General features: G+C 33.3%; 1 protein-coding gene and 1 pseudogene across 1 annotated transcript; both read right to left on the reverse strand.

Moving 5' to 3' along the window:
* Positions 1-1,576: 1,576 nt before the first annotated feature.
* Positions 1,577-5,154, reverse strand: LOC128173175 (mucin-5AC-like). The gene is made up of 7 exons (XM_052838888.1): positions 4,992-5,154; positions 4,620-4,784; positions 4,435-4,488; positions 4,063-4,227; positions 3,878-3,931; positions 3,561-3,713; positions 1,577-2,929 (listed from the first exon to the last, which is right to left on the reverse strand). Exons 1-7 carry the CDS (start codon positions 5,017-5,019, stop codon positions 2,451-2,453), a joined length of 1,098 nt encoding a protein of 365 aa, XP_052694848.1. The 5' UTR covers positions 5,020-5,154; the 3' UTR covers positions 1,577-2,450.
* Positions 5,155-12,412: 7,258 nt separating this feature from the next.
* Positions 12,413-14,312, reverse strand: LOC128171864 (uncharacterized; annotated as a pseudogene).
* Between the last annotated feature and the right edge of the window lie 6,708 nt (positions 14,313-21,020).

The following is a 21,020-nucleotide window of genomic DNA, read 5'->3' on the forward strand; positions in this document are numbered from 1 at the left end:
AAAAAATCGGGCTCAGTATACCAATAATTCAAAATGTTTATATTAAGTGGCTGCTTGACATGTGGAATTTCGTTTGATTCGAGTCATGTTTGTTAACATAAGGATGCAAATGTCCTCATGCATTAACAGTTAACTTGAACTAAAATGGAATTTAAAGAATAGAAATTGGTTTGTGTACTCATATAAGCAATAACAGTTTTAAAAAATAGAGCAGTTGTTATTTATAGAAAATGGGCGATGAAATAGATTCATTCAATATTTTCTATAATAGAAAAAATACATGAGTTATGATTTTTCTTAGCGGGGGGTATCAATTGTGAGCTTGCTCACAGTACCTCTAGTTTCCGGTTAAACGAGACCAAGATTCCGCATCTACTTTGTTACACGTTTTTAAAAAACATAGTCCTATGGCGATAGGTAGACAGAGGTTGTTGTCATTTTCAACATATAAGACCGATTTCTTTTTCATCAGAGAATTGTTAGGCCCAAAAAGTGACGTCAGCGATAATTTATTTCCACTCCAGCTCCCACCTTTTGGTAAATCAATCGTGCCTACCGTGACCAGTAAATTTTCGTAAACGAAAAGAGTTTCGTTAGAGTTTAGCACTTTCGTAATTTCGGACATCACTCTATCGGCATTTAGATTTTGCCACGATTGTAGTGGGACAACTATCGGGTTATTTAGATTTGGATGGTTTATTACCACCCTCCCTAAATCGGCGTCGTGTCCTCTGGCTTGCGACAGCACATCATCAAACATGGCATGCAATTTTTCGTAAATATCCACTAACTTTTCTCCTCGCCATTGCTCGTTAAATTTAACCTTAAAGGATACATCACGAGCCAGATTCTTAAAAGTCCTAATATCCTTCTTCCATATATAGTAAGGTTTGTCCCGTTCATTACCACCCCCTGACTGAATGCTGGAAGATGGCTGGTCATCGTCCTGTCTAGACTTCTTGGCATCAGGCTCTATAACTGGGAGAAGCTCGTCCCACAATGAGTCAATGTAGTTTTCCCATTCCAGTTCCCTTAACCTGTTCTCCACATCGGTGTCTCCCGTAAGCCCATTCGCTGCGGCAAAAAAATTGATGGTGTCCACATCGTTTAAAGGAATCCAGGATTTCTTTTAATAGACCATTATCACCCATGTTTTTTTTTTTCTAAAATAAAATTAAAAACAAATATTACCATTTTCTTGATTATGTGATAAAGAACCTGTCTTTAATCATTCCCAACACCTTTCAACAAACAAAAGTTTGAAACATTGCAACAATTTTGTTGTTCCAATCATCAATGATCCAAGTTTATAGTTTTTTCTCCCCTAAGTTAAACGTGATACATTCAATTATTTTGTTAATAAAATGCTTTTTTCCTATGCTTTCACTTAAAACCCGAAATGGTCTTCACCACATACTAATTTTCATTTTATTCTTGTAATCATTACCTATGTTCTCTATTTCCCATCATAACACAATGATATTAGACAAAAGTTTCATGTTTCCAAGGCAAAAAAAAAAAAAAGAGTAGGAACGAAGAAAAAAAATTTTTACTTTTGTTTGGTCTTTTTATCAGATTTAATTTTTTTTTTCCTTAATAGCATTGTACACTGAAATAAACAAAACAGAAACTCATTTATACATGGAAAAAACATTTTAATTAAAATACTTTCAATGAACCATGAATGTATACAAATTCCTTTATCTGTATAGAACATTTCCACAATATAAAAACACTAAAGTCCCTCAGTTATAAAAAAAAAATCACAATTGGTTTTCCAAATAACAATAACATGTGTATTGGCACATTAGTCCTTTAGGCTTAAAAAATAATTTTTAGTTCCTCAGACATTTTTTTTTTTTTTAAAGTAATGAGATAGACATGAGGTAGATAGGCTTGTTTTTCACCTTGGGGTTTGAAAATGTCATATGTAACATTGAGTTATTCCCCTTTTCTCTGTTTGAATGCATGATGCAGTGCCTGAGAAACTAAATATTATAGTAGTCTTACATAAAACTCTAACTGAGCTCGACTTGTCAGTAAATGACAGTTAGTTTTCACAACAATCGCAATTGGTATTCAAAATAACAATACATGTAATAAAACTATTTTGATAATAATAATACATATATATCCATCAAAAAGTAGGATATTTTGTGTATTGGCACATTTCACATGTAAAACCAAAAAAAAAAAAAATTACTAGTGAGTATTGATTCACAATTGGTAATCAAAATAACAATAATAAAACTATTTTGATAATAATATATATCCATCCAAAAGTAGGATATCATGTGTACTGGCACTTTTCACATGTTAAAACCTTTTTAGCAAACACGTGTTGTAAAATTAAAATAAAACCAAATCTACTTTCTTTTACATAAATTTCTGTTTGACTTACTACATGTAGTAAATGAAAGTTTTTCCCTTAGCACATATACAGTTTTTTTTTACAAGTTAAGTTGCTTCTTTGCCGTCTTGGACCTTGTGTTGTCAGAGACTGATGTTTGACTTAGCAGAGGTTTGGCTGAGGTCACCGTGGATGGTGTTTCAGGGGTTTTGGCAAGTGATGGCGGGGTTCGCATTTCTATGCTTTCAGCTTGTGAAGCGGGTGGAGTTGACCGACTCGTGAGTGCTGAAGTTAAGCATTGTGCAGTGTCTGGTGGGGTTGAGGTTATGGTGCTTGGGGTCGTGGCCAAGGAAGGAGGAGTGAATGACAACGGAGAGAATGCTGGGTGTAGGTGTACAATTGCTGGTGAGGAAATTGGTGCTGGTGTTGATGTTGCTGAAGGTATTGTAGCTGGTTGTTCAGTGGTAGCTAGTTGTTCAGGTTGGGTGTGTGCACAATTTCGACATTTTGCTTGCAACCATCTTTTCAGCAATATTAGTATGATGAGAATGGTCATCAAGATTGACCACACCAACATTCCTAACAAAATTTAAAAAAAACAACCTAAAATAAGTTTCAATAATACAAGACCCACACACTTATCATAGCATCATTAACACACAGATTCTTGATAAAAAATAACAGACTCACATTCACTATCATCTGTAGAAGACATGTATGACTGAATTTTTCTCAAATCTATTTTGGACTTCGTAGATAATTTACTATTTCTTGGTTTAAATATTGACCGATTTGATTTTCTTTTAATTTTTTTTCTGGATGTCTTAGTGTCAGATTTCAGATTTTTAAGCTTATCTTTATCTTAAAACTAACACACCTACAAAAATACAAAAACTGAACACTAAATTTAAAATATTAAGAACTGTGAAACCTTTCCACTCGGGGTCCATGAAGAGGTTGTCTTGCTTTTTGGAATCTACAATAATAATTATCCACAAATGATATATATATATATATATATATATATATATATATATATATATATATATATATATATATATATACACACACACACATTATAACGTTTACACAACTAAATATATGAATAAACTAAATATTTAACTGAGGGACAAATATTTTTAATTTCAATTAAATATCAATATCAAATTTTTGTTCAAAACAGAGTCAACAGAGGAAATAAAAAAGTTACCATCATCTAAAATAGTCTGATATGCCAGGGTCATGGTAGAGGTCCCAGTGGACAAACTCTTTTTGGTGGTATAAGTGGGGGTGTCTGTGGAAAAGCTAGAACCGCCATTGGTGGAGGTCTCGGTGCGAGTTCGAATTGATGTGGATGGCACACCTAAAACATAAAATAAATCTAAGTTGACTGGGTTTTTTTTTTGAAAATTTTATGGGTAGAGATAGATAAAGAGAGAGGGCAAGAGTTAGATGCTCAGGGAAGGGTGAGCGATTGGAGGTGACCAGATCATATCTACATACAGGTAGACAAACAAGAACATGTACCTTTTGTTTCAATTCCTCCTGTCGACATCTGTCTCTTAGGTACCCCAATGGATGCTAAAACAAGACAACAATCTTTATAATATTTTCTCTCCAATTTAAAAGCTCGACTAATGATTACATTTGAGTTCCAAATCTCATCTGAATTAGACTTCTGACAGAGTCAACATAGGAAATAAACAACTTACAATCAACTAAAGTAGTCTGATAAGCCAGGGTCGTGGTAGAGGTCCCAGTGGACAAATTTGTTTTGGTGGGGGTCTCAGTGTTGTAAGTGGGGGTGTCTGTGGAAAAGCTAGAACCGCCATTGGTGGAGACCTCAGTGTGGGTGCGAATTGATGTGGATGGCACACCTAAAACATAAAATAAATCATTCACACCTAAAACATAAAATTAATATAAGTTGACTGGGTTTTTTTTCTTTTTTTTTATGGAATTAAAAAAAAAAGGAGAGATAGAGGGCAAGAGTTTCATGTACAGGAGAGAATGAATGATTGAAGGTGACCAGATTGACTTTAACAATCATATCTACATACAGGTAGACAAACAAGAACATGTACCTTTTGTTTCAATTCCTCCTGTCGACATCTGTCTCTTAGGTACCCCAATGGATGCTAAAACAAGACAACAATCTTTATAATATTTTCTCTCCAATTTAAAAGCTTGACTAATGATTACATTTGAGTTCCAAATCGCATCTAAATTAGACTTCTGACAGAGTCAACATAGGAAATAAACAACTTACCATCAACTAAAGTAGTCTGATAAACCAGGGTCGTGGTAGAGGTCACAGTGGACAAACTCTTTTTGGTGGGGGTCTCAGTGTTGTAAGTGGGGGTGTCTGTGGAAAAGCTAGAACCGCCATTGGTGGAGACCTCAGTGTGGGTGCGAATTGATGTGGATGGCACACCTAAAACATAAAATAAATCATTCACACCTAAAACATAAAATTAATATAAGTTGACTGGGTTTTTTTTCTTTTTTTTATGGAATTAAAAAAAAAAAGGAGAGATAGAGGGCAAGAGTTTCATGTACAGGAGAGAATGAATGATTGAAGGTGACCAGATTGACTTTAACAATCATATCTACATACAGGTAGACAAACAAGAACATGTACCTTTTGTTTCAATTCCTCCTGTCGACATCTGTCTCTTAGGTACCCCAATGGATGCTAAAACAAGACAACAATCTTTATAATATTTTCTCTCCAATTTAAAAGCTTGACTAATGATTACATTTGAGTTCCAAATCGCATCTAAATTAGACTTCTGACAGAGTCAACATAGGAAATAAACAACTTTCCATCAACTAAAGTAGTCTGATAAACCAGGGTCGTGGTAGAGGTCACAGTGGACAAACTCTTTTTGGTGGGGGTCTCAGTGTTGTAAGTGGGGGTGTCTGTGGAAAAGCTAGAACCGCCATTGGTGGAGACCTCAGTGTGGGTGCGAATTGATGTGGATGGCACACCTAAAACATAAAATAAATCTAAGTTGACTTTTTCTCTTTTTGTTTTTGTTTTTTACATACAGTTAGACAGATAAGAACATGTACCTTTTGTTTGAATGCCTCCTGTCGACATCTGTCTCTTAGGTACCCTAATGGATGCTAAAACAAGACAACAATCTTTATAATATTTTTTCTCTTCAATTTTCAAAGCTCGACAGGTGATTACATTTAAGTTCCAAATTTTTTTTTATTTTTTTTTTCACCAGCGGAAATGGCGGAGTAGTCAGAATCTCGATCCCGAATTACATTTATTTTCAGAGTTATCGTTCCTATCCCCAATCATACCCCGCTCCTGTCAACTTTTCGTTATTGTAAAGAGTCAAAATAAGCGTTTACCTTTAGTAGCAAAAATTAGAAAATACTTGGATGTCAAGTTCGAGTACACTAAGAATCAGTGGTGGATCAAGAAATATGTGCAAAATTCAAATAGCATCAAAGAATTTACAGAATACGTGCTTGTCAATCATTTTCACCTTATTTCATAAACTATTTCTTATTTCATCAACTATTTCTTAGCTTTACCTTTTTATTCATGAAAAAAAATTACACGTCGAATAAATTTGCTACTTTTCAAACGCTGACAGAGGTGTAACGAGATCAGTGAGACCATAAACAATATAAGATTTGACAAAATATTTTATATATATAGATTGATTCAATTATATTAATACTTACAACAAGTTTGTCCCCGCAAGTCATGTACTCTAACGTCTCTTGCTCCGGTTACGTAAATTACTGATAGACCACAGCTTCTTACAAATACATGTACATCACGATAGATTTCCGAATTTATATACACTTCGCGACAACTCGCAATATCCAGGCATGTCTTTACACCTCTTTCCGCAAAAAAACAAGCACAATCCGAAGGACTGTATGCCTAACAAAAGGAAAAGGACCTTCGCCATCTTTATCCCAAATGCCATGTGCGCTGCACAACCCAGTTTGGGGAAATCATGTGACCTTTTACCCGCGAATTGTTTTAATACCCGTATATTGTTGCATCAACATTATAAAAACAATCAAAATAATTTTACAATGGTACATTGTCAACTTATCGCCCTTATGTTACACTAATATATTGTAATTGTATACATTTCCATTGTTTTTCTTTCTTTTAAATAATAATTTAATTATTTTCAATACGTCGGCTACTTATGATTAAAATATGAATTTACATTCGCGCGTTTTTCTATCTATAAAGGTGAGTGGCCGTACTATTAAATTATCAATATTGAAAATTTGCACCTGATAAAAAAATACTCGTTTCTACGTAGTAATTTAGTTCAATCACCCCTGTCAAGGAGGAGGTGACATTTTCATCGGTAAATTTTGAAAGATCATCACATAAAAATTGTTTTAGACCTGAGCAATGACCTAACCTCTATCATAAATCCTGATTTAATTTTGATACATATTAAGAAATGATATTTTACAAAAAAGTGGGTATAATGAACGACCATACCCTTATCCCACGCACTTTTCTGTGAGAGTATTTAAAGCCCGGGGATTGACATAAAAATTGTGTTGGGGAAACAAAGTTCTCAAAAAGCACAAATTCATCAATTTGTCAAAATGACAGACTTTTCTGATTTAATGTAAGTAAACTCGGTTCTATGATTTGTTGCATATACGGTAAACTAGTAATTGAAAGTTGTGTATCATATACATACCGGGGTATGTATTTTCTCAGTGTCCGGTAAAAATATAATAAAAGAAAAAAAAGCTACACTAACTGCAAAACATAAGCGCTTTCATTGTTAAAAATCTTCAGACGTTTTACAGTCGTTAAAACTAGTCGTTAAAACGTCTGAAGATTTTTAACAATGAAAGCGCTTATGTTTTGCAGTTAGTGTAGCTTTTTTTTCTTTTATTATATATATATATATATACATATAAATTATATATATATATATATATATATATATATATATATATATATATATATATATATATATATATATATATATTGTGTAAGCATAGTCATTTACGGTGAATATTTGTGTTTTATATATTTTTAATTTAAAAATATCATAATTATACTGTATGATTGCTATAATATTGATGAAATACTTGGACATAAAAGAGGGGGGGGGGGGGGGGGGTTAACGGTATTAAAAATATATTGCTATTAGTTTATCTTTTATTTACTTATTTATGCAGTGACTTTGAAACATCTCCTGAGTTCGAAGAATCATGGAAACAAATAGAGAAACAGACCCCTTCATTCTCAAAGTAAGTTAAGAATTTAGTTATAAAAAATATTGTGCCATGAAAAATCAAACTTGTCGTTAATGACATTTACTGAATTTTGCATGTACGTATTATTCTCTCATAATATTTTATCCTTTTATTAATTTTTTGTAAGTCTGACTCTCTGTACTTTAAGTACTTTTTATTTAAAGACGTAAAATTTGAATTGGTATTTTTTTTTTTAAGATCTTTCATTGTTCCTCAAAAAGGAGCGACGCAGTCGTCTAAAGTAGTGGTTCAAGATAGCACAGGGCCTACCGTCCTGAAGAACTTACTGTCAGGCACATTAAAAAAGGAACAAACAACGACCAGCCCTTTCAACGAAAAAGCAGAGAACGTCAAAACAACAATTATCCCTCTGGTCCCAGTTTTGGCAGAAAATGATCACATTAAAACAGAGCTACCTTTCAAAAGGTCAGGAAATGTATCTAGTTATTTATTTATTTTATATACCCACTATTAATCACCGTTAATGCGGGAAATAAATTATAAATACATATTGTAATTTTTTTTTTAATTCTATAAATATATAAAAGGGGAAAAGTCTATCGCACGTATTCCTATTTATATTTTATTAGGTACTCTGCTTGTACTTCAAGTGTATCGACACCGTCATACTCTCCTGCGCATGATGAAAACTGGCCCCCAACACTAACGGATTCTACAACGTTAGCCGCCAACGCAGAGGACTCAATTCTTACAACGTTCAGGTAAATTAATCGATGCTTTAAATAATTAAAAATACACATCTGTCAATTACTTTACTTGTTGAAAAACATTTTAAAATGTACTGGTTGTTAATATTTAAAAAATATATATTTTTTTATTTAAAAGGAGGAATAATAAAAAAAAGTTTAAAGCCCTGGAGAAGAGATTTTCAGAGCCCTTGGCTGTTGCTTCCCGAGAGTTGGAAGATCTAAAATCCTTGCAAAAGCAGATAGCGCTGGATCTTCAGCAAAGTGAGATAATTTTAAATTATCTCACATCGAAGTACGGAGAGCCCGAGAAGAAACGTGCAAAATTTTCTTCTTCCTAATAAACATTTCGATTTTTGAAGAACTTAAGCTTAACTTAATCAAATTATTTGTTTATAAATGTTTGATTGACCATTTGGCTTTAAAAACTTCCGGTATTGAATAACGAGATGAAACAAGTTGACAATCGTAGTAAAGTGTTACATTTATGAGACAATAGTTCAATGGTGTTCATATCTTTTGTAACTGTATATTATTACTTAATTTTTGAAAATAAAGGATTTTTGCAAGATGCACATGCAATTAGTAGTTTTTCAATTCTAACAGTTTTTAACAAACAATAAATTGTTTTTGTTTCTCCCGTGCCTCTCCAAATATATTCGAAAAATCTAACTGATAGAAAATAATAATCATACCTTTTGTAAAACACCAATATAGTCCTTTCATAACATTGTATGTGTTTGAATGTTAAATTTCATGCGTAATTTATAGTTCCATATTAAATGTACTTATTAACACGGTGACCCAGGTCATACGGTGACTTGGTTATCAAGGTGACCTCATGTTAATGTACTAAGGTGACTCCAAGAGACCAGGGTATCAATGTGACCTTAAGGAACCAGGTTTTAGAACTAAGAATTATCAAGGTGATCTCCGCCTGTAAGTGACCTCATAATTACCAAGGTGACCTAAATAATTGTTTATGACTTCAGACTTATCAAGGTGATATGTGACTGTTCTAACTATCAAGTTTATACCCTGACCTATGATAGTGACCTCAAAATTATAGACAGGTAACCTGACCTTGACCTCTGGTGACCTGACATTGGCCTCATTTATCAAGCTTCAGGTGACCTGACCTTGACCTCATTTATCAAAGTCTCTGACCTGACCTTGACCTCATTTATCAAGGTCATTGGCTTTGACCCTGGCCTAGTGACCTGACCTCAGTTGACATGACCCTGATCTAGTGACCCAGGTGACCTGACCTTGACCTCATATGACCTGACCTTGACCTAGGTATCAAGGTCATTGGTGACCCTATACTGACTTCAGACTACTACCCTCACTACTGAGGATGATACTAAAGGGGACATTCTAACATCAATTTTCTTTCTGTCGATTTGAAATATTGTAAAAACGAAACGATCGAATACAATGTGATTTAAAGCACACTGGTTGGTTACCAGTTTCTAACATATGATAAGAATTGTTGTAATATGAATAGCATGAATTTGGACGTCGTAATTTGACAAAATTAACTTGCAATATAAAGATGATTATACTGTAAACGTATTATAAAACTGTATTTACTCCTTTAGCTATGTATTCTATTTTGCGTTTTTGGCGGAAAACGGCGTCCTCAAAATCAAGTACATTGCCAAATGTAAAATTTATAAGTAGATAAAAAAGTAAATTCAGAAATTTGCTAAATCAAATCCATGCTAACTTGTTGAAGAATTATATCCCGCCAAATATTGTACACCCTAAATATAGTGCGTTTACAGTATTTACGGAGACATTCCAACTACACGATTTTTTTTTATATTGATATGAAATATTGTAAAAATGATTCAAATACATTGTGCGTGCGTGTGAAAGGGAGAGAAAGAGGGGATCATGTTTGATTTAAGGTAAAAAAAAAAAAAGGTAAAAAACCTCTTTATATTGCACTTTAATTTTGTCAAATTACGACGTCCAAATTCATGCTTTACTTTCTTATTATATGTTAGAAACTGGTCATCAACCAGTATGCTATAAATCACATTGTATTCGATCGTTTCATTTTTACAATATTTCAAATCGATGGAAAGAAATTTGTTGTTAGAATGTCCTCTTCAGTATCATCATCATATCTCTATCTCTCTCTTCCAAAACTTGCGAATATACTTTGCTATGTGATGTTGCTGATAAGTTTTAAGGTATCTCTCTCTCTCTCTCTCTCTCTCTCTCTCTCTCTCTCTCTCTCTAAACGTCTGAATATCATTAAATGAAACAAACAAGAAATCTGTGAGCCAATGCTCACTAGTGATACCCCCGCTCTGATGTGAATATGCAAAATAAGCAAAGTCGACATTTAACAGAAAGCTGGCATCCGATTGGTACAGAAATATATCCCACAATATGGCATGCCTAAACAAATAGTGTGTTAAAATTTCAAGCATCTGCGATAAATAGCTGCTGAGAAATCTTTGACGGAAATTTGTTTGAAAATTTTGGCTAAAATAAACAAAGTACTCATTCAACAGGAAGATACCATCCGATTGGTACTAAAATATATCCCACAATATGGCATGCCTTGACAAAGACTGTGTAAAAATTTCAAGCATCTGCGATAAATAGCTGCTGAGAAATCTTTGACGAAAATTTGTTTGAAAATTTTGGCAAAAAATAAACAAAGTCATTATTTAACAGGAAGTTGACGTCTGATTGATACAAAAATATATCCCACAATATGGCATGCCTTAACAAACGCTGTGTTAAAATTTCAAGCATCTGCGATAAATAGCTGCTGAGAAATCTTTGACGAAAATTTGTTTGAAAAGTTTGGCTAAAAATAAACAAAGTCGTCATTTAACAGGAAGTTGACACCTGATTGGTACAGAAATATATCCCACAATATGGCATGCCTAAACAAATAGTGTGTTAAAATCTTAAGCATCTGCTATAAATAGTTGCTGAGAATTCTTTGACGGAAATTTGCTTGAAAATTTTGGCAAAAAATAAACAAAGTCGTCATTTAACAGGAAGTTGACGTCTGATTGGTACAAAAATACATCCCACGATATAGCATGCCTATACAAATACTGTGTTAAAATTTCAAGCATCTGCGATAAACAGTTGCTGAGAATTCTTTGACGGAAATTTGTTTGAAAATTTTTGCTAAAAATAAACAAAGTCGTCATTTAACAGGAAGTTGACGTCTGATTGGTACAAAAATATATCCCACGATATAGCATGCCTATACAAATACCGTGTTAAAATTTCAAGCATCTGCGATAAACAGTTGCTGAGAAATCTTTGACAAAAATTTGTTTGAAAATTTTGGTTAAAAAATAAGCAAAGTCGTCATTTAACAGGAAGTAGACGTCCGATTAGTACAAAAATATATCCCACGATATGGCATGCCTATACAAATACTGTGTAAAAATGTCAAGCATCTGCGATAAACAGTTGCTGAGAAATCTTTGACGAAAATTTGTTTGAAAATTTTGGTTAAAAAATAAGCAAAGTTGTCATTTAACAGGAAGTTGACGTCCGGTTGGTACAAAAATATATCCCACAATATGGCATGCCTTAACAAACGCTGTGTTAAAATTTCAAGCATCTGCGATAAATAGTTGCTGAGATAAATGCGACAGAAATTTTTGTTACGGACGGACAGACAGACGGACAGACAGACAGACAGACAGACAGACGGACGGACGGACAGACAGACACACAAGGGTAAAACAGTATACCCCCTCTCCTTCGGAGCGGGGGTATAATTAGAAACATTAAAAGGTATAGGAATGTACATCGCTTATTTACATAATTATATAAGTTTTGCAAATTTCGGATAATCGGCTTAAAAATTTACAGCGGTAATCTGAAACATACAGGTAGTTATATTTTATGGTTCAAAATTTTATTTCAATGAATTTATTTTCACTTTTAGGTAGTCAAAATTGATATTAGTTTTGTTTAAATTCTGTTTCGTTTCGTTTTGATTGTTGGTTTCGTTTCGTTTGATTTTGTTTCGTTTCCATTGGTTTCGTTTCGTTTCAATTGGTTTCGTTTCGTTTCGATTTCGTTTCGCACATTACAGGCGCCCTATCGCAAGTGTTTGTATGGGTATTTTTAAAACTTTATTTCTTAAACATAACACTGAAATAGAAATTACGAAAGACAAGATTTCGACTTGGTATAAGATACACTTCTTTGAAGGGGTCAAAGGTGTGTGGTTTGATGGAAAATGGATAGCCCTCAGTGATCTGGAGAAAGAAGAAAAATTGCAAATAGGAAAACAGCATTCAATATTTGCAGAACTGATGATCCCCCTCCAAAATCTGTCTCGTTCTTCTTCTTCCTCGTCATCTTCTGTGTTATCTTCCGGTAATACAGATCTCATGCCTGGGCAGTCTTCAATATCTGTGATCTCCATTGGCCTAGAATGGTATAATTTGATTACAAAAGGCAGTACAACAGACACGTTACAATGTATCGTCTACACTATGAATGTACAAAATAGAAATCAATTTCTATTTAAATTTTATGTAGAAAAATATTCATTCAGGGTAAAACATTGCATTTACCCCAAAGACATGTTGAAACTCGGCTGGTATTCAGATCCATCACTATCCTCATCACCGGATTCCTATGTTATGTCAATGCTTAATCTGAATAATAGGAATAAGCTTTGAAGCTCACAAACATAACAATTAGCAAAATATGTATAGAGTATACATTGCTATAAACACTCATTGATACCTTGCTTCAACATATAGACATACTATACTTACTGTAATGGATCCAAGAAAGATGAGGAAAATTTTCCCTTTGCCTTTTTGCTGCATTATGAAATCATATTTAAATTTTACTAAACCACTGTTATCACATGCACATGGTATCAAATTGAATGGACTCAATGGAGTCCGTAAATCACCACAGTACCTTGTTGACGGTCCCATCTCCAATTCTTCGACCCCTGACAAAACACTAAAAAGAAAATATTAATACTAATACTGGGTACACAAGTACTTATATTTCATGCATACAATCTTCTCAACCTGAAGCTGGTACCTAATATATTGATAGCCAGTATATATCATATTACTATATTGGCAACAAATGCATTTTTATTGTGTACATTCATTATTTATTTGTTGTATCCTGCATAGTACATAAACAGATTTTGTATTTTATAAACAAAATACATTTACTGTATTGCCCTGTCGATCAATTAATGAAAACTGTCATATCTCAGGTATAGGTATTGGTAATAGATATAAATAATTTTAAAAATACATATACCATACTTTTTAGTCAACTTACCTATCTGTTGCTTGTTACCCAGATTCCACAGATGATATATCTGAGATTCCATGTGGAATTTTAAGCAATTGGGAACTTTTACCAGAGGGGTTGATGAAGCAACTGTCATAGTCGATTGTCCAGCTTCATCAAAATCTAATACTTCATAATGAACATCAATCTCAACATATCCAAAAAAAACAAAACCAACAACAATGTTCCTATATATTATAGCTAATATCATACGAGAACGATACCATACAAGATGTACAAGTACAAGACTTGTTTATAAAACTGCACGGCCCCTTTGGGGGCCCCATCATCTCATCAAAAAAAAATATTGTTTTAAAATGCTTACAAATATTGATGTTACAATGCTTCAGAAGTATGCGATGTATTTGATATTTTTCCTATTTTCAAAAAATTTCTCTGTACGGAAATCCATTTGTTCTTAGAAAGAAAACACATAAATGAAATAGGCATATCATGTACACGAACCTGTCCAGCAGGACCCCTACAACTTCATGGTTGTAGTTTAGGTTTAATTCAGATTTGAATCGATTCCACCTTTCAATGTAGTCTCCGATAAAGATCTTTTCTTTATTTCTGCCTTTGTCAGCCTGTCTTTTTCTCTCTTTTCTTGCTGAATCCGTCAAACTTATCGGTCTGCCCCGCTTTCTCGTTGTCGCCATTATTGTTGACTGACCGAGAAGGATGTCACGTGTCCCATTTAAAGGCGGGGTTTATTCAAATCGTTTGTATTTTTTAGCGTGCTGGTAAAATATAAAATACACTTCTTTTATTTATCGTATCTTTGTTATGCGATTGACTTAGACAACGTAATTAACGTGAATGTCCTATCTTTGAACAAAGAGATGAAGCACATAATCAGATCTCCCTAATGCTATTCATCAAAAATACGACACATATACCTTTAAGCCTGTTGCAAATAAGCAAGGTGAGAGTGAGACATTTTGTAGTTTTTCCGAGAAAGCCTAAAAAGAAACACAAAAAAAACTTTCTATACATACATTCAATGTCCAGACAGCTCTGCTTGATCAAAAGGAATGATGTGTACTGGACATGGACAGCAATTGTTACACATTTTGATCAAGATTCTTTTTCTTCGATGAATGATATAACGTGCGATTATTAGCAGAATTACTGAAATAAAATATTTATTCAATAAATTAAAAACAATACACCAAGTTATGCGGTGTGGTCCTTTGGGAACTCCAGCATTGGTAACTTATGTAGCAATGTACTTAGTCGCCTCTTATATTTTCGTACAAGGTTTACAAAAATTCCCATGAGAACAATCACAAGAACTGCGAACGCTAATGTCCGTTTCCCGCCTACATTTTACATCCAAATATTTCGGAATTTCTGTCAGATATTCAAAAACTAAGTTTACTACTAAAAAGTATAATCAAATCTTAAATCAATTAATATAAAAATAAAATTGGTAATAAAATTCTTTATTTTTAAACAAAAGTTTTGCTAATGCGGGGTCTAAAAAAATTCGTTGAAATCGATCTCTATGAGTGAGTAAAATATTATTTAGCTGCCAATATGTGCATAAAAACTTAAAAATAACATATTTACGATATAAATGTAAAATTTCATTTAAATTCATATCTGTTAATTAGTTTTCAAAAATGTACAGAGCAAAATTCTTTTTTTGGAATGTATTTCGGTCTGTAGACATACCCCCCCCCCCCCCCCGTGAAACAACAAACCATTTGGTAATATTATGCTAAATATCAATAATTAAAATCCCTCAATACGAAATTTTGTTTCACGGGGGGGGGGGGGGGGGGGGGGGTTAAAAAACATTGCCGTTTTCCGTTATTTTCTATAAAGAATCCGCTGTCAGTTTTTCTAGGAGCAGAATCTTTGCAAGACCTCTCCAAGGGCATCGAAGAATCGATTGCTGTATGCGGCACACCTGGTAGTTAATTTCAAAACATGCTACCGTACTAACGAAAGTCAACAACAGCAAAAGCGACGCTATCTTTCCCGCCATTTTGCTAGTTTGTATTCATTAACTCGTACGTGAAATGAATGCAAGTAAAAACAAGTATTCCTTTTAAAGGAATAATTGGCAATAATGATATATAGATAGCTAAAAGCAACTTGATTAGTTTGATGTAAAATAATTAAAAAAGTGCTGTATTTTTACAAACAAAAGCTGGTATTTTTTCCATAAAGTATCGGAAATCAAAATCCTAGCAATATCCACACCTCTGATATATGTACAATTTATCTGCAAAGGAACAACTTCCTATCTTGAAAACTGTAGGAGGAATTATCCGTACAATGAGGGTACCCTTTTGGCAGCCGCCCGCCCGACATTTTCACCATTTTAATAACCGGATTTTTCCTTCCGAAAACACGGTTAAAAATTAACAACAGTATGTCTCAAGGTATTTTAGTTCTTTGTTTTTAAGTATATATCTGTGATACAAGTTTAAAGTCTGTATGTTTAAGGAATCTCGTGTTATGATTCGTACGATATTTTTTAGAAAATGAATTAACTTGAGACACAATATTGGTCAAGGTAAAAAAAATTATGGTGCTGTGCACTCTAAACATAAAACATAGTTAGATGGTATTGTGTATATTGTGTAAAGTCTTAATGTCAAAAGGTATCTCAGTTACAACCCATACATGTTTTTATTATTTGTTCTTAATTTGATATCGAGTAAACAAGCTCAAGGTCAAATATTCATCAAAAGTGCACCTCAGTGTATTATTATATTTCTTTGTTTAAAGTTTGAAGCCCTTCTGTCAAAGTATATTTAGGAGTTGAACAATGAGTTTTTTTTTCTAATTTGACCTTGAAATAAACATTTTAAGTCAAGGTAAAAAGTTTTGGTGGTGTTGAGCTAGGTTATATACCATATATCTATGATACAAAATAAAAGTCTGTATGTTGAAGCAGTCTAGTGTTATGGTCCGGGCAATATTTTTTATAAAACGCTTGACATTGAATAACAAAATAGGTCAAGGTCAAAAGTTTGGAGGCATGAACTTCTTCCCAATACCATCTACCTATGTTTCAAATTTAAAGTGTAAGTATCAAAAGGTATTGAAGTTACGACCCAGACAACATTTTATTATTTTTTTCTTAATTTGACCTTGAGTTAAACAAGGTAAAGGTCAAATGTTCACGGAGTCTTGTTTTATGGTCCGAACAATATTTTTTATAAAACGCTTGACCTTGAAGAGCAAAATAGGTCAAGGTCAAATATTTTGGTGGCGTGCACTCCTTCTCAATACCATCTACCTATGTTCCAAGTTTGAAGTCTTATGTCAAATGGTATTTAAGTTACGGCCTGGACAAATTTGGATGAAGAAGATTCGACAAAGACAATATGTCTCCTCTTTGAAAGGGGATACATAATAACGTTTGTGAAAGCCGTTCGTAAACTCCTTGTCTAGTTTTATATTTTTAACGTAATTATTAAATGTTGATTTATCTTCTTTTTCTTTAGAATAATGAGCGGGGCTCTTCAAAGAGCATTAACACGTAAACAAAGAAAGGGTTGTATTAAAATAATTTAATGCGACTGAAAAACATTGAACGCCATCATAACTAGCTATTGATGTTTTGTTCTTTGCACTTTGTTTCCATCATGCATTAGAAGAAAGAAAGCAAAGCCTCATCCTCCTCTTAAAGTTCTGATATTGTGGTAGATGATATTTAACCAGATGGTATTCACAGAGAACAAGAGGTTGACTTAACTTAATTGTCATACGTGAGAATGTAAAGGAGCGTAAAACATCCCAAGATGGAAAGGTTACCTGGTTTTCTAGAAATGGGCTAATGTACAGGCTAAAAATAGGGGGTGGGTGGGCGGATTTTATTTATTATTTTAATATTTTTTTTTTAACCTTTTTTACCATTCATGTTCTAGAAATAACTGTTCTATTCTTTTGAATTGTTAATGCTGATATGAGCACAAAAACCCACTTGTTATCTTTTAATTCCATTTTATTTCAACTTAACTTAATGCATGAAGACATTTGTATCCTTATGATAACAAACATGACGAATTTTTTGTAAACCGATATTTTTTCCTGAATTTGTTTCCCCCATTTTTTTTTCACAATAAAATAAAATTCATCGGGGAGGGCCTTTCTCAGAGGGGCGGGCCGGGATGAGAATCTAAAAATTAATTTTATGTGGCCTTATATTGTATATATGCATTTATAAAAAAGAAGGGTTTCCTTACAGAAAAATAGGGAGAAGTTTGAGAAATCATGTACTTGATTAAGTTAACAAGGCTATTCATAAATTCAAAACTTAATTTTAAAATATTGTTAATGAAAATAAATAGCATGTCAATAACTGTTGGCATAAAATCAAACAATTTTTTTTTAAAATTTAAAAAAGCTGATCTAATATGTAAAATTTTATTTATTTAATGTTACTATACTTTAAATAAAGGAAATATTTAGTTATTATGTTAGGTAAATGACAAATAAAATCAGTCTCTTTACTTCAGTCATAGGACTCCTGTGCTTCAGTGTATTTATCTAGGGTTATTAGTCAAACTATATGACCCACTTACAACCGTTATGTAGAGGATCTATTTCCAAACGGTTAAATTATGATTATTTTAGTATTTATTATGTTGTGAACATGTCTTTTAAATTAGTTACTTATCATTTTCTTGCCAAGGAGGTTAGTTTACATAAGTGTGAACTCAGAAAGACTTCAACTTCTCGTGGGGAAATTCTAGCCAAGTTGCCGATCACAAAACTAATAGGGTGATAAACTGTAGGGTCGGGCGGCAGCAAACAGGAGTAGGTCCTATATATTTTTGGGTAACTTCTAGTGCCCGTGACTTGATCGGAAAGAACTCGGTATTTTTATTCAATACATGAACAACATTAATTTTGACTACACGTGAGTGCATCAACATTTTGTTTTATTTTTACCAGAAAGAAAATTTCGAGTCGGAGAAAAAATTCAAATTAAAAGCTAGTTCAGGACGTTATATTTTTATTTAAATTTTTAAAAAATTGGGTCGGCGGGTTTGTAAACTGAAATTTAAAAAAAAGCTGGCCTAAGGTACTGTATGAAACGCAATATAGTAAATTAGCGTATTGTATGAAGCAAGAGCCTTAATGTATATAACCATAATTTTATTAGTCCCTTACCGGTTTTCACCGGAGGGGACTATAGCTTTCCTCTGCGTCCGTCAGTCCGTCTGTCTGTCTGTCCCACTTCAGTTTTCCACTCTTTTTTTCTTTATGCGTTTGAGGAATATGAAATTTGCTGAACAGCTTCAAAATATCAAACTACAGATCAAGTTTACAATTTTGTAGCGTCTGGTTGACATATTTTCGAGAAAATTAATTTTTAATATTCCAATTTTTTAATGTTCGGGTTCGATATTCTGCATAACAGTGCATTGTTTTCACAATTTCCACAAACCGGTAGGGGACGTGTATTGCTTATGCAATACTCTCAGAATGCTTGTTAAAACTGTTGTACTTGACCCAAGAATGATTTTTTGCTAGTCTCAAAATCTTGGTGTGAAAATATATATGTTTATTTGCTTGATTTGTAATAATATATAGTTACCTTGTGGTACTCTGAAATATTCTGTATTTCCTGAATAGTTCTAGTTTTTTCTCCCGCAGTGTCGTCCATTTCTTTTCTTTGGTACGTTAATGCCAATTCCCTGCACACCTCTTCTCTGGTTTTGTAATTCACCAATACCTCCGATTTTGAGGAATCGAATTTGCTAGGAACTATTTGAACATTCAGTGTTAGCGGAGTCCTAGCATTGCTTGCTTCGACCAACATAGAATGTTTAGATGGGTCAAAACACACAACCTTGCTGAATGTGTCTCTCTGAATTTGCAGAGTTGCGTTGAAATAACGGTTGTTGGTCCGACTCGTTTTGACAGGGGACACATGTTGTATGAATTTACTGACTGTTGTTTTTTTCTTCAAGTTTTATTTTATTCGCTGATGACATTTCTGATCTTATTGTCCGTGGTTCGCACAAAGTTAGTGTTTTCACAAAAATAAAAACTTTCGGATAAATTGTTCAACACAAAATGTCCTTTTAGTGAATATGTTGTCAGAAGTTAAATTATATTAAAGAGTCAATTACTAAGAAAGCGACGTGAAAATTCTTGCATGGTCAGTAGCATTCCAAACAAAACATTTGGTATAAATTTAATGAAAATCTGTCATAATTATGACATTGATTTAATGAAATAATAATTTGTAATAGTATTAATAGTTTGGAAAGGCACATGTATGTTTTCTTTGTTATTTTACAGAAGTGTGCAATCTATGATAAATATTTTTTAGTTTTGAACGAATCTTGTCATAATGTATGCCCCCCTCCTTTACAATGGTGTAAAAGTTTTTGCATAAAAAATTGACCAATTAATATGACATTGCATTTGTTTTAATCTTTTACAATGATGTATATTTGTGCAAAGGTTGAGGAAATTCTATTGGAAGGTTTTTTATTAATTCACTAGAAAACTGAAATGGAGTATACACATACGAACACACACACGCACGGTAGCGATGCTATATTCCCTTCGTAACAAGTTGCGCGAGGGGATAATTAAGAAGTGATGGTTGACATTTTAGTCCAAATTCAAGATATGGTATGTTCGAGTCATACAGTAAACAACTAGCTTCAAAAAGCACACCCGAACAAAATCAGTCAGAAACAGAAAAAAATGCAAGGAAAAAAAGAACATAATGTATTAACAACTGTTCGTTATATTTTTTTTTCAATAAAAGCAAAGAAAATGTTTTCACTTTATTCATAAGATTGATGTATGTTACCATTTCCACTTCAAATACACCCCTGCGAATGTGTTCGGAATGTTTTCTTTATCGTTGCTAAGGAAGTAATAAATCCAGAGGTGCTCGAATTAAAGTTCACGAAACTTCATCGATATTTGTTCAGTTCCTGTGAAATTTCGAGCGGAAGTATAAGTGTTCGGATAATATTCTCAAAATACGTAAGTACTGGTCGTTTTTCATATCATATCCTACTTTGATTTATGGTAAAACGGGAAAAGCTTTCAAGATGTATGTCTTATTTTACCATCTAGCAGTTATTTATATTAAACGATAATATTCAGAACAGAGTTATCGTTCGTGTTCAAACACGTGTAGAGTGGTTGAAAATATAAACATTGGGTTGCTTAATAAAATCATAGCCATGTTTGATGCTTGTGGTGTGCAATACCATGTTTTAAAAAAAAATAATGGGTGTCTATTTTGCCATAAAACTTAGTATATCAAGCCATTTTCAAGGAACATTCTGCATAAAATGGTATAGTCTGTTTCACTATTGATGTTATTACTAGGTCAGGCGCGGATCGAAAATTAATCCTCAGGAGGGATCTTT

The sequence above is a fragment of the Crassostrea angulata genome, chromosome 2, assembly GCF_025612915.1.
Source record: "Crassostrea angulata isolate pt1a10 chromosome 2, ASM2561291v2, whole genome shotgun sequence".
Taxonomy (NCBI): Eukaryota; Metazoa; Mollusca; class Bivalvia; order Ostreida; family Ostreidae; genus Magallana; species Magallana angulata.

Excerpts from the sequence above, each read along its gene's own strand:
- LOC128173175 (XM_052838888.1), bottom strand. The coding sequence starts at position 5,019 with ATGTCGACAGGAGGAATTGAAACAAAAG. Across the intron at positions 4,785-4,991 it reads AGGAGGAATTGAAACAAAAG|GTGTGCCATCCACATCAATT; the intron begins GTACATGTTCTT and ends TTTATGTTTTAG. Across the intron at positions 2,930-3,560 it reads TCAGACTATTTTAGATGATG|GAATGTTGGTGTGGTCAATC; the intron begins GTAACTTTTTTA and ends AAATTTTGTTAG.